Raw genomic sequence first — 14,555 nt, 5'->3', positions numbered from 1 at the left:
GCCACAGGCGCCGCCCCACACAGCAAAGTCTTAAGGAGTGAGATGTTGTTTTTGCTTTTATAAGATGGCAAAGTTTCCAAATTTACACACCTTTTCTTTCCTTTATTTTAAGAGATAGGGTCTCTCTCTGTCACCCCAGCTAGAGTGCAGTAGCGTAATCACAGCTTCCTGGAACCTTGTCTCCTGGGATAAAGTGGTCCCTTGCCTCCGTCCTCTCCCCCAGGACATGCCACTACACCTGGCTATATTTTTTATTCTTATTTTTGTAGGGCGGGGTTTTGCAATGTTGTACAGACTGGTCTCAAACTCTTGGCCTCAAGAGATCCTCCTGCCTCAAAGGGCTGGGATTATAGGCATGAGCCACTGCACCCAGCTGAAGTAAACCTTTTCTTGATAACAGACAAAAGTGGCTGTCAGATTGGGGTATGGTGCACCCACTGCCATCTTGCAGTCACTGTCTTTTAGAAAGAATCCTCTGGAAGCTGGATTGAAAATGGGCTAAAAGGCTGGGAGGAGAAGCATGACACTGACACATGACGACTGCTCCTCCCAAGGAGGACTCGGGCAGGAGGCTGGACACACAGGTCTGGAACCAAGAATGGGCTGGAATGTAGGGATGTGGCTCAGGATGTGGGCAAGGGGCTTACACCAGGAGCTCGCATTCCATTTCCCAAGGGATAAACAGGCAGAATAGTGAGGAAGGCAGTGGACACCAATCTTGGGGAGCCCAAGATGAGGAATAGATGATGGAGGCTGTGACATGCACCAGGAGTTTTCACATAGGCTGAGGGGAAAGGGTATGATCAACAGATTTAAATGACACCAGAGGGGCTGGGCACCGGGGCTCATGCCAGTAATCCTAGCACTCTGGGAGGCCCAGGCAGAAGGATCACCTGCACTCAGGAGTTCCAGACCAGCCTGAGCAAGAGCGAGATCCCATCTCTACTAAAAATAGAAAAACTAGCCAGGCGTTGTGGCGGGCGACTGTATTCCCAGCTACTGGGGAGGCTGAGGTCAGAGGATGGCTTGAGCCCAAGAGTTTGAGGTTGCTGTGAACTGGGATGCCACAGCCCTCTTCACCCAGGAAAACAGGGTAAGACTGTGTCTCCAAAAATAAAATAAATAAAACAAAATAAAATAAAATACAACAGAAGTCAAGCAAGAGAAATGTAAAAAATACATTTTTGGCAAATAGAACTCATTGCTGACTTTACTGTGGCCATTAGCACCCATGCTTGGTATATTCCTGCCATTTGAGTAGAGCAAGTTGCCTGCACATGGAACTTTCATTCAGGCAAAATTGTTTGTGACCAAAATTCCTGTTTATTTGAAAATGTTTTTAACTTAGAATGTCTGACTTTTGGTTTGAAATTAACTGAGCCTCTTCCATGAAATTATTGCTTTGTGTCTATAAATGAAGGTTCACTTTTCCCTGAAATACAAGGCAAACTCTCAAATAGGAACGTTAAAATCATGCTGTGACCACTCTAAAATAAGAGTGTCAGGCCATGTTCATGCAGAGGCAGCAACACCTTGGCTAGATAAGAGGATGACAATTGTAGCTCAAGGTATTTTCCCCACTTCACACCCACCTAGTGAGCGCATCCTGGGAGAATTCTTTTCCTTTCAGGAATTGAGTGCATTTCTTTTTTCCACTCTCATCTGTGATGAGCAGAACAGATTACTGGATTTTTAAAATTATAAGACATTCCTTATAGTTATTTCATAAATCAGATTGACTACAAGACAAATGGAAACCTGGGGACTAAATGATCTTTCTTTTTCTAAACGTTCCTTACTTCACCTCTCACTTCACCGCTCCACTTACTTAGTGCTCAGCGTATAGGAATATCAAAGATATTCAGTTGTGTCCAATGATGGGTGTGCTTCATCAGCATTAGCTCCCTTTCTCACACGCCTGAGGAAAAGAATTACAAAGTAGGGCTGAGAGAGAGAGACTGGGTGGGTGGCGAGGGGGGAGCTTCCCTCCCGTGGCTGAGATAGTGAAGTGTGGAACAGAGACTAGGAAAGGCTCAAGTTTCAGCTCCCAGAGCGACACCGAGCAAGCCGGCTTCACGGCGGAATCCTGACAGCCCTCGGGATTTACGTCTGTGCTGCGACCGTACACTGTAATACACACAGTGTGTTCCTGTTCGTTCAAATTGACGTTGCTGTGGGAAATTTAGCTTTGCATTTCCAGACGTTCATGCTTTCCCATCCTGAACCTCCCACCGCACACCCACAGAGTTCTGCGCTCCACCTCCTTTGAGGAACTCTTCAGCCTTCGGTCATCTCCTCTAAAAAGTGAGGAACTGAGACTCGAAGGGAAGAGCACTGCGGGGGGAGCCCCACGACCATGACCCAGCTTCAAGTCCAGACTCTGCTCCTTCATCAGCAATGGTCATGACACCTAATTTCCAGGATTGTAGCAGATACATGTGCAAAAAAGCCTTGAAAATGAAGTCTCTACACAAACTTAAGGTGCTTTGTTGTTATAGATTATGTTTAAGGCCTTCACACTAAAAGATTCTGATTCTAGGTCCTTAGAAAGCGCCACTCTGGGAAGAAGGTGTGTAAAGAGAGTCAGGCTCTGCTGACAGTGCAGAAAAGCCAAGGGGAGGCCAGGCGCAGAGGCTCATGCCTATAATTCTAGCGCTCTGGGAGGCCAGTGGATTGCTTGAGGTCAGGAGTTTGAGACCAGCCTGAGCAAGAGCAGGAGCCCCGTCTCTACCAAAAATAGAATAAACTAGCTGGGTGTGTGATGAGCGCCTGTAATTCCAGCTACTGGGGAGGCTGAGGCAGGAGACTAGCTTGAACCCCAAGAGCTTGAGGTTGCTGTGAACTATGACACCATGGCATTCTACCCAGGGCACTCTGGGTAGTGAGACCCTGTCTCAAAAAAAAAAAAAAAAAGGGAAAGAAAATGGGAGACTGTATACAAGTGCCATACCGGGCACGCTACTAGCCCATTCTCTGCAGGACATAGGCTCGTCACCATACTTCTGGGATTCGTGACCGTTCTCTTTTGTGCAATATAAATCTCATGTTCCCATTGGGTCCCTGATGACTGGGACTTTTTGGTGGCTGGATATAGGTGACCACCAATTAACAGGGACTGCACAAAGCCTGAACCTAACCCTACAGTTTAGAAAGAGTGCTAAAGTTCCAGATGACCTTTCCCATAGAAAAATCATAAACTACATCAATATGATTTTGTGGCATTATTTGTTAAACTGGCTTTATCATCCGGAGAACCTAATGAAATTTAAGATGTTACATTCATGAGAAAATACATTTCATGTTCAAGCCAGCCTTCAGACACTTGGAACATGACCTGCTGTGGCTGAAATTAGAATATTTTGCCTAGAAGACACAGGAAGAGAATTTGAAAAGGCGGAGGTTGCAGGGAAGGTGGAGATAGGTGGTATTTTCGTTACAGTTTTCCTCACATATTTGATATAAGAAAATATTGTTCCTCCTAAAGTTCAGTTTCTCAGCTTAAGTTTCGAACCATCTAAAATGAATCAATCTTCAATCATCCCCTTTTTACCGGGGACTTTCTTGATGCATGCCTACAACATATTGTCTCACAATCCTTTTCTCAAGTCTTCTACTAAAATTGTCTGATTTTTTTGCTTTTAAAGAAAGTTCTATTTGCCTCTATCTCTGGTGTTAATAAGTCATGCAATGAAAAGCGGGAGCTGACACCCAAAATTTTGTCAAAGAACTCACTCAATTCCACATGACTGACACCCTTGGCTACTTTCTTAGCCTAAGTTGTGGTGCCCAGGAGTGTCTGGTCTATTTTCTGCACCCCATCGGAAGCAGACGGGGGGGGGAAGAACTCACACAGCTGAGGCTGGCCTGTGTGTACTGACCAGGGTGCCCGCCTGCCCTCATCAAAGAGTGCACACTGCCCCTTCTGAAGGGAAGCCTGGCTGGTGACAAGCCCCAGGCCTCTGTGAGGGGACAGCTTCAGTCTACTTCAGCTTGTTTCTCTTCCAAGTATGTCTTCTGGGATTATAAACCATTAGCATGCAACAGCACTGTCTCAAGGCCAAGGTCTTGGGGCTTAGTCTCTTGGATGTTCTACATCTGAGGTAGCAGGTACTTTTTGGCCTTAAATTAGAGATTAGAAGTTATGTGATCATCTGGAATAGGAGCTGACATAAGACAGTGTTAAAACACAAGCTGTATTCCCACCTCCACTTTTTTTTTGAGATAGAGTCTCACTATGTTGCCCTTGGTAGAGTGCCGTGGCGTCACAACTCACAGCAACCTCAAACTCTTGGGTTTAAGTGATTCTCTTGCCTCAGCCTCACAAGTAGCTGGGACTACAGGCGTCTGTCACAATGCCCGGCTATTTTTTGTTATTGTTGTTGCAGTTGTCATTCTTGTCCAGTTGGCCCGGGCCGTGCTCGAACCTGCCAGCCTTGGTGTATGTGGCCGGCGCCGTAACTACTGTGCTATGGGCACTGAGGCACCACCGCCACTCTTTGATGGTGTGGCCTTTGGAAAGTCTCTTCCTGAGCTATCTTCCTCATCTGAGATATGGAGGGAAGGACGGGTCTACCTGCTAGGAAGAGTGTGCCGAATCAATAAGACAACGTGAGGTCAGGACAGGGCTGCATTTAGTCAACCGACGTTGGCTGTCAATATGGTCACTACTACAGGTTACTGTTTTAAGTGTAGCCTGTGCTATAAAAGGAACCATTATCAGATAACTCACTCATTTGATCCAGTTTAAAAGATAGGCATCGCTTCCCCATTCCAGTTTTGGAAGAGATATTCTTTTTTCAAAAAGCAGTCCTTTCACACATATAATACAAATGCCTTTAGAATTTTCCAATTCCCCTTTAAAAGCCTTTTATAAGCCATGCCATGAGCTAAATTTAAACTGGAAAGAGCTTTGTTGTCGTTTAGCTTTGCTCCAAAAAGCTAGAGGCTTTGATCCTTCAAACGTGAAGTCCTATATTTTTTTCCTTCTTCTATTAGTACCAGTTTTGAGGGGCTCTGTGCTCAGGAGGAGGAGAAACGAGGTCCTCTGAGAAAAACAAAACGGTTCTCTTTTTCTCTAGGTTATTTTTTGTGCACGCAGCTGGGCTGTACCTGACTCGCCCCAGCTGCAGGCCATTTTGGCGTCATGGTCCAGCTGTGCCTCCCCACAGTTTCAGAGACTCTCAAGGGAGCAAGGCCCAGGGTGGCTGCCAACTGCTCCCTTTAGTGGGGCGGGGCACAAGCCCACCTTGTAAACACCACAGGCAAGACCTTCTCTTATCTCAGGCTGGCTTTGGACCCAGTGTGATGTCACTGGGGTGAGAGGGAGGCTATCTCCAAACCCAGGCTCTTTCCCAGTCATGGAACCAATAGTGTTGCTCTGCTAGAGGGGCCAGGGACCTGAGTTTGGGGCCTGCGAGGGGTAGAGAAGGTGCAGGAGGGAGGGGATTCCTCAGCCCTACTCCAAAACATCAGATCTAGACCTTGGCTCACTGACATCAGACACTCCACAGCACGGGGCTAACTAGGATAAATGCCCAGACATCCTCCCGTCTTTCGCACTAGGACACCCACAGAAATCCACAAGGCAACTCAAAGCCTGCAAGTGATGCTCAAAAACAAAGCAGGGCCTTATTCTCAATTTGCAAATGATATATCACAATAGGCATAAGCTATAAGGCCACTAAGAACAGAAGTCAGTCCTGGGTTTGTTTTGGTGGAGAACTAAAAAGGCAAATAAATTTCCTAGCACTCTGGGAGGCCAAGGAGGGTGGATTGCCCTGAGCTCACAGGTTCGAGACCAGCCTGAGCAACAGTGAGACCATCTCTTAAAAAATAGCGGGCGTTGTGGTGAGTGCCTGTAGTCCCAGCTACTTAGGAGGCTGAGGCATGAGAATCACTTGAGCCCAAGAGTTGGAGGTTGCTGTGGGCTATGAACTCATGGTACTCTCCCAAGGGTGACAAAGTGAGACTGTCTCAAAGAAAAAAAGAAGGCAAACTTCATGCTTCATGCTCAGACCCCTACATGGAAGATGGATAGAGAAAGTCTCAGTTTCTATTTAATGAATTCAATGTAACCCTTCCTCAAAATAATGGGACCTGGAAATAATAAATGGCGAATCAGGAATGTATAGCAGATGTACTGTGAAGTAAGAGTGGCTCCAGGTAACAAAACCACGGGAAGGAAGAAGGCCACAGCTCTCTCTGTCACATTACTTAGTACGTTGCCAATATTCCAGGGGATGATGGGAAGGTAAGCCTGGACAGTCCCTCCTCTCTCTGGGACACTGTCCCTTAGCAGTTTTGCTCTTGGTTTAGCTCCCTCGGCCAATACACTTTTGGGAGACCTCACAGACCAAGAAGGCGTCCTTCTCCCTCTCTCCCATCCAGACAGTGGGGCATGTACACCAGACCTCCCGGGAGGGACCCTCGGTCACGCTACTTTATTAGTTTACCTACTTATGATTTCACTGGTCCACGTAATTGACCCTCATTATTATTTATTTATTTATTTGAGACAGTCTCACTATGTCACCCTCAGTAGAGTGCTGGGGTATCACAGCTCACAGCAACGTAAAACTCTTGGGCTTAAGAGATTCTCTTGCCTCAGCCTCCCAAATAGTTGGGACTACAGGGGCCCACCACAATGCCCAGCTACTTTTTCTTGCAGTTGTCATTGTTGTTTAGCTGGCCTGGGCTGGATTTGAACCCGCCAGCCTCGATGTATGTGGCCAGCACCGTAACCGCTGTGCTACAAGCGCTGAGCCCCTCATTATTATTTAATTTCATTTTCCCAACAGCCCTTTGAGGTCAAGAGTATTATGATCCCCATTGTACATAGGAAAAAATAGGCTCAGAGCAGTTAAGTGATAGATAAGGCTCAAACCCAGACTTCTCTGCCCCTAAAGTCTACTGCTTAAGAGGACACAAATGTTGTGCCTGACTTGAAACCTTCGAAAGCTGCCTGGTTACTTACATGAAGGCCATCCACTCCTGAAGGCTCCCTGTATTTTGGGAAATGGTGGAACAGACTGTAGTGTTGCAGTTACACAGTGATCCCCAAACCTCTCACCCCTGGCTGTGGAACTCCCCCACCAGAAGTCCCTCCCACAGGGGGTCTTAGTCCATGTCAGGTGCAAATAAGCATGTCAGAAATGCTTCCCCGAGATAGTGTCCTTATACTTAACAGCCTCACTCCTTGGTTTATCCTCTTCTTTCCCCAACTCTTTTATTGCTCTCAGTAATAAGAAGCTAAATGGACTAGAATCTTTAAATGCACCTTTATTCATCATCGATTAAACTGGACAAAAAATAGCCCCATAGTTTGTTAGATTCTTCCTGCCAGTGTTTTTCATAGTGAAGCTTTTCCAAGGGTGTGGCAAGTGTGGACGGAGCCAGTCCAGGTTGGATTCCCCAGGAAGAGGCTAATCCGTGCCTAAGGGCTATTTGTACCACTGTGGCCTGCAGGCCCTTTGAGTGGTACAATCCTCTTATCACCCAGCTCCAAGGAAGGCTAGAATTCCTACTAAGGAGATAAACAGCAAGAAACGCCCAGTTTCTTCTTATAAAAGTGAAACACAGGAATGGTGACAATTCAAACCACCCAGAGGCATTTTGCGGGTGAGGGGAGGTTTATGGTTGGTGCAGGGCTAGCCTATGAACACCAGGAAGATGGGGACTGTAATTTGCAGTGGACGCATGTGCTAAGGAGGTAGGCCAGCTAGAGGAGGACAAGTAATCATTTCTTCCCATGTTTTTGGCTACAAAGATGCAATAGTAAGAGTAAAAATTAACAGCCTCTAACATTCACGATGGTACCAGTAAAATGTGTCTACGCAATGTAAACTGTTAGACAGAACCTCTGTGTATGTAGGAAAACAAGAACGTTACCCCATTTCTACTTTTGGTATACCAAAAGTCACCACACATGGGGGGAGATGGATTTACAAAATATTCATTACAGAGTCTCAAGCTGTCACCCTGGGTAGAGTGCCGTGGTGTCATAGCTCACAGCAACCTCCAACTCAGGCGCAAGCGATCCTCTTGTCTCAGTTTTTCTATTTTTAGTAGAGACGGGGTCTTGCTTTTTGCTCAGGCTGGTCTCGAACTCCTGAGCTCAAGCAATCCACCTGCCTTGGCCTCCCAGAGTGCTAGGATTACAGGTGTGAGCCACTGAGACCAGACTCATTACAAAATTTTACAAAATATTTATGAAATATTCTCTACATGTTGGCCACCTCTTCGTAAAATTTTGTAAATAAAGGTACATTGAGCTAAAATTTCCCATTTTTCCATATGTAAAGCAGCTTTGGGAACGCCCTATAGATTCTCTAGAAAGTCAAGCCACTTAATCATTCTCAAAGTTAGGATGAGATTCATCCCAAAGTATAGAGTCAAGGTGATTTATTTCCATAATAAAAAGTACTTTGAAAAATGTCTTTGTTTTTCAAAAATACAGATACAACCAGCAATAGTATCTATCTGTGGCAGCTGTGAAAACATTCAGTTGCCAATGAAGGTATTTTTCTCCTTTCATCGCAGCTGTTCCGCGCAGGGCAAAGTTTATTTTCCTCTTCCTCTAAGCTTCCAAATCACAAATTCTGGGCTCTCAAGCACAAAGGACTGTCCCTGAATTTTCTTGGATCGGCTGCCACCGTGTGGTAACCACTAAAAGTGCACATAGATTCCGGTTTAATTGCAAGATCCTACTCCTAGGCTGTCTTAGCACAAGTTAAGCCTTACATAAAGTAAACCCACCTGCCACAGAAATATTCCAACTCTGTTGAGACACCTGCCTTCCCTGGCAGGCCTACAACTTGCTCCTCGTTTCCCATCTCATATAACACGAGGAATGTGTATTTTCAGAACTCATTCTGTAGTAATCTATTGCACTTAAAGCACTCACTTTAATGTCACTTTGCTTGAAATCTGTGAGCAGCGCTGTCAGTTCTTAAAATGGGAAACTTTAACTCTTTCAGACGTAAGTGAGAGAATAATAAAACACACCTGGATGCCCACTGCCTAATTTAAGAAAAATGGCATGAAGGTTCCTGAGTGTCCTTCCCAGCCATCCATCCATCCATCCACACCCACATCATTGCCCACATAAATACTTTTCTGGTTTGGGTCATAGTTCCCACATATTTCTTTATAATTTTACTTCACATGTACATAACTATAAAATATATACATATGTGGATTGCTTTCAGATATATAAACAGGGCTATATGAAATACATCCTTCAGCAATTTGGTTTTTTTCACTGAATGCTGTTCTTATCATTTTTCTGTGTTGTCTATAATTCTAGTTTTTTCATTTTCCCTATGGGTATGTCATTCTGTTTTTATGAATATACACCAATATTTATTTTACATACAATGATACTCATGTATTCATCCACCCTCATTGGCATTTAGGTCTCTGTTTATAATACGTTTTGCATTATAAACCTGCTGCTCTGACCATTCTTAAACTCAGCTTGTAGATATTTGCAAGAATTTGTCTATGTCTATATATCCACAGTGAAATTCCTGGATCAAAGAGAATCTCCAACTCTACTTACTAAAGTACTTTCCAAAGTACTTATTTCATTTTTCTTTTTCTTTTCTTTTTTTTTTTTTGAGACAGAGTCTTACTTTTTCAAGAGTGCCATGACGTCACAACTCACAGCAACCTCAAACTCTTGGGCTTAAGCAATTTTCCTGCCTCAGCGTCCCAAGCAGCTGGGACTACAGGCCCCCGCCACAACACTCGGCTATTTTTAGAGATGAGGTCTGCTCTGGCTCAGGGTGGTCTCAAACTCGTGAGCTCAGGCCATCTACCCGCCTCAACCTCCCAGAGTGCTGGGATTACAGGAGGGATCTGCCACGCACGGCCAAACGTCCTTTATTAATATTCAAACTTTCCCCATTCATCTGAAATACCTGCTGTCAAGTTTCTATACCAACTATAGAAACTGTACATGTATATGGAAAATTCTAGGCTTCTTCTGTTCCAATCATCTATTTGTCTAACATACTATTCTGATTACTCTAAATGTATAATAATTCTTATTACGTGGTTGTTTGGTTATGTCTTGCATCTAGTTTTTCACAAAACTATCTTTTATGCTTCCATATCAATTTCATTTTATTTTATTTTTCTGAAAGACAGAGCCTAATTCTGTCGCTCGGACAGGATTAAGTGGTCTGATCACAAATCACTGTAACCTCAAACTTCTAAGCTCAAGCAATCCTCCTGCCTTATCCTCCCAGGTAGCTTGGACTTTTAGGCACAGGCCACCATGCCTGGCTTATTTTCTTATTTTTTGTAGAGATATGGTCTCATTCAGGCTGATCTCAAACTCATGGGCTCAGTGACCCTCCTGCCTCAGTCTCCCAAAGTACTGGGGTTATCATGTAAATTTTAGAATCAGTTTGTCAAATTCTGCAGAAGATATCATGTTAGGAACTTATTTGGAAAGAATACCCTGCTTCCCCGAAAATAAGACATCCTCTGAAAATAAGACCTACTTATAGGAACAATAAAACGTCCCCTGAAAATAAGACCTAGCGCATCTCTGGGAGCACACCTTTCGGGGAAACAGGGTATCTTTAAGATATCAAGTCTTCCTATCCATGAAAATGGCATCCCTGCTTTTACTTAGGTCTTCTTAATGACTTTCATTAAAATTACATAATTTCTTTCAAAAGGTCACATATAATTTGTTATTTTATTTATTTATTTATTTTTATAGAGACAGAGTCTCACTTTATAGCCCTCAGTAGAGTGCTGTGGCCTCACACAGCTCACAGCAACCTCCAACTCCTGGGCTTCAGCGATTCTCTTGCCTCAGCCTCCCAAGTAGCTGGGACTACAGGCGCCCACCACAATGCCCAGCTATTTTTTGGTTGCAGTTAAGCCGGGGCCGGATTTGAACCCGCCACCCTTGGTATATGGGGCCGGCGCCTTACCGACTGAGCCACAGGCGCAGGTCTAATTTGTTATTTTTATTTCTAGGTACTTTATATTTTCTTTCCTAATATAAATTGTATCTTTTGAAAATTTCAATTTCGGCTGGGCACCCATAGCTCAGTGGTTAGGGTGCCCACCACATGCTCTGGGGCTGGTTGAGTTCAAACCCAGCCCGGGCCTGCTAAATAAACAAAAAAAAAATAGCTGGGCCTTGTGGCAGGCGCCTGTAGTCTCAGCTACTAGGGAGGATGAGGCAAGAGAATCACTTAAGCCCAAGAGTTTGAGGTTGCTGTGAGCTGTGATGCCACAGCACTCTACTGAGGGCCCAGCTACTCAGGAGGCTGTGGCAAGAGAATCGCCTAACCCCAGGAGTTGGAGGTTGCTGTGAGCTATGACGCCTTAGCACTCTACAGGGGGTGACAAAGTGAGACTCTGTCTCAATTAAAAAAATTTTTTTCAGATTCACAGCTTTCTATTGCTAGTGTTTAGAAACGTAATTGATTTTTAAATATTGATCATATACCCAAGAACCCAAACTCTCATTAATTCTCAAATTTTAAAAAATAGATTCCTTTAGGCTTTTTCTGTAGATAATCATATCACCTAGAATTAATGACAATTTGCTGTCTTCCTTTGTAATTACACTAGAAGCTCTTTAAGTTGACCACCCAAGGGACTGTAACAAACTGGTCAAAATTTGGAAGTGGTCAACATAAGGAACTAGGCCTAATGTATTGATACAAACATGTGGTACATGTCCAGTCTATGAAAATTAGGTCAACTTAAGGAGGCGGTCAATGTAGTGGTGGTCAACTCCGGAGGTTCTACTTGTATTATAAATTTTGTTCCTTTTCTTTTTTTTTATATTACAGCATCGACCAGGAATTCCAGTACAGTACTAACTAGGAGATAATAACAAGCATTCTTTCTTTTTCATTTTAAATGTTTCTAATATTTTACTATTGAATGAGATATTTGCTGTATATTTTTATACACAATATATTAGGCTAAGAAATTCCTTTAGGCCGGGCACAGTGGCCCACATCTGTAATCCTAGCACTCTGGAAGGCCAAGGCGGGTGGATTGCCTGAACTCACGGGCTCAAGAGCAACTCAAGAAAGAGCAAGTCCCCGTCTCTAAAAATAGCCAGGTGTTGTGGGGGGTGCTTGTGGTCCCAGCTACTTGGGTGGCTGAGACAAGAGAATCACTTGAGCCCAAGAGTTCAAGAGTTTGAGATTGCTGTTAGCTATGACACTACAGCATTCTACCGTGGATGACAAAGTGAGACTGTGCCTCAAAAAAAAAAAGAAATTCGTTTAAATTCCATTTAAGAAATTAAAAAAAAATCATAATAGATTTAATCTTTTATTTATTTTTTTTTTTGAGACAGAGTCTCAAGCTGTCCTTCTGGGTAGAGTGCCGTAGTGTCATGGTTCACAGGAACCTCCAACTCTTGGGCTCAAGCGATCCACTTGCCTCAGTTTTTTCTATTTGAGTAGAGATGGGGTCTCGCTTTTGCTCAGGCTTGTCTTGAACTTGTGAGTTTAAGGAATCTACCCACCTTGGCCTCCCAAAGTGCTGGGATTACAGGTGTAAGCCACCGGGCCCATCTGATACTAAATTTATTGAATGAATGTTCTGTACCTACCATGGTAGAAATACAGTTTTTAAGCTGATAATATGGTAAATTTTAGTAATACATTATCTGATGTTAAGTCACACTGGCAATCCTAAAGTAAACTCAGCGTGGTGCTATACTTGGTTGTCTAAATTTTGCTTATGATTATTTCATCTATATTCATAGGTGAAATTGACCTTAATTTTTCCTTTAGCATCTTGTCCATTTTGACACTCATAAAAAAGTCAGTCAGGATATGCTCTTGATTTGTCCATTTGCTGCAGAAAAGACTAGATTAGAACCATCTGTTCTTTGGTAGAATTCATTTGTAAAAGCACCTGTTGCCTTTTTAGTTGGCTTGGTTGGTGAGTAGATGGAGTCAATGTTTTTAACAGATACAGACCTATTCCGTTTGCCTTCTCTAAGTTTTTAAATTAAATCTTTAGCTTAAGCACTTCCAGCCCTTCTCCTTCTTTTCTAACACAAGCATTCAAGGTTATATGTTTCCAACATGAAATTTACCTTGCTTTGAAGCTGAGGCGTTTTCCACTGACAGCTCATTGTCAGACACCCTTTTCTCTGAAACAGGCATTGTAGGGCAGCTTCCAAAGATCCATGGGCCTCTATGACCAAGATCTTCTTTCCATCTAAGTTGACACCTACCAACCAAATGAAAATTCAATATTAAAATCAAAACTTCAGACTCTTCCTCCCATACTAATTCAGCCCAAGGGAAAATGCCCTTTTAAAACTTGGCCTTCTCAGCAACAGCCTACCATGACTGGAAGCTAGGAAAGGAGTGCTGTAATTAAGCAAAATCCCCTATTCTAACCCTCTTTAGTTCCAGTTCTTACCACTGACTTTCTTTCTTTTTTCTTTTCTTTTCTTTTCTTTTCAGTTTTATGACTGACTTTCTTTCTACAATGCATTACTATAATTCGCTTACTGTAATTTACTATTCTTTCTCAGAGAACTTTCTGGTGAAGTGGCTCAGAATCTTCATCCTGATAATCCAGGTGGGAAAATGCTGCATCTATAGATTACCTCAGAGACTGGGCCTTCATAGTTAATAAAAAACTTATATCCTTAGAGTTAATCTTTTACTAAAACTTGGCTATATATTTTTGGAAGTTGTGTTTGATTGTTGTGTAATCAGGATGGGAGAGGGGCATTTGCCTCTTTTCTATTCAAAATGGAGAAATTTTTCAAGAGAAAAATTTAGTCATCATAGCTCACTACAACCTCAAACTCCTGGGCTCAAGCCATCCTCCTGCCTCAGCTTCCCAAAGTACTAGGATTACAGGCATCACACTCTAGCAGAAAATGTTATTTCTGAAGAAGCACCCTACCTGATTTTTCAAGAAGTTCAATGACAGCTCTGGCAACAGGTGAAACAAAACATTCATGAGCATCTCCGCGAACCAGCTTCCCCAGGTTTCTATCTGTTACTCTGGACCAGAAAATAAGGGAACAGGTGAATCAAAGCCCAGTCAAAGTTCACTCATACGTAGTTCACATGCATCAGTCCCAAGTGACCTCCAAGTCAACGTTTAATAGACAGAATACACTAACTATGAATTAAAGAGAGGGCAAGGAACAAAGGCCATTAAGCCTCTCAGGAAACTTCACTCTGGCCCCTAGCTGGGGTTTTCTGACTCTGCCCATATACCAGGAAATAGCACAGACCTATGCAAGGCTTCCCTTCACAACTTCAGAGACCCCTGTGGACTGCAATGGAATCGTGCTCTTGGAATAGTATAACACCATCATCCCATAGGCCACCAGAAACCAGAACCAGCACTTCAAATCTGGAGTGACCCAGAAGGACCTGGGGCTCACAGGTATGAACCCCATGACCTCATTATTTACCTCCCTAAATCAGGAAAAAAATAAATGGGCAACCACACACTTTTGATGGCTTCTGCGCTTTCCTTGTTCAAATCTAGGACAAAACATTCCATAATGATCTAACCTAAAATGATGGTTT

The 14,555-nt window shown here is 43.4% G+C and overlaps 1 protein-coding gene across 1 annotated transcript in view; it reads right to left on the bottom strand.

The window, feature by feature from the left end:
* The window catches only part of MTHFD1L (methylenetetrahydrofolate dehydrogenase (NADP+ dependent) 1 like), a 210,411-nt gene that overhangs the window by 175,142 nt on the left and 20,714 nt on the right, over nt 1-14,555 (bottom strand). Inside the window, exons 6-7 of the mRNA XM_053592124.1 lie at nt 13,918-14,018; nt 13,091-13,227 (exon numbers count right to left, since the gene is read on the bottom strand). Of these exons, the coding sequence (XP_053448099.1) occupies nt 13,091-13,227; nt 13,918-14,018 (238 nt within the window). The remainder of the gene's footprint in view (nt 1-13,090; nt 13,228-13,917; nt 14,019-14,555) is intronic.

Source organism: Nycticebus coucang, chromosome 5 (genome assembly GCF_027406575.1).
Source record: "Nycticebus coucang isolate mNycCou1 chromosome 5, mNycCou1.pri, whole genome shotgun sequence".
Taxonomy (NCBI): domain Eukaryota; kingdom Metazoa; phylum Chordata; class Mammalia; order Primates; family Lorisidae; genus Nycticebus; species Nycticebus coucang.
The sequence above is the reverse complement of the archived record's forward strand: the minus strand, read 5'-3'. Positions and strand labels throughout refer to the sequence as shown.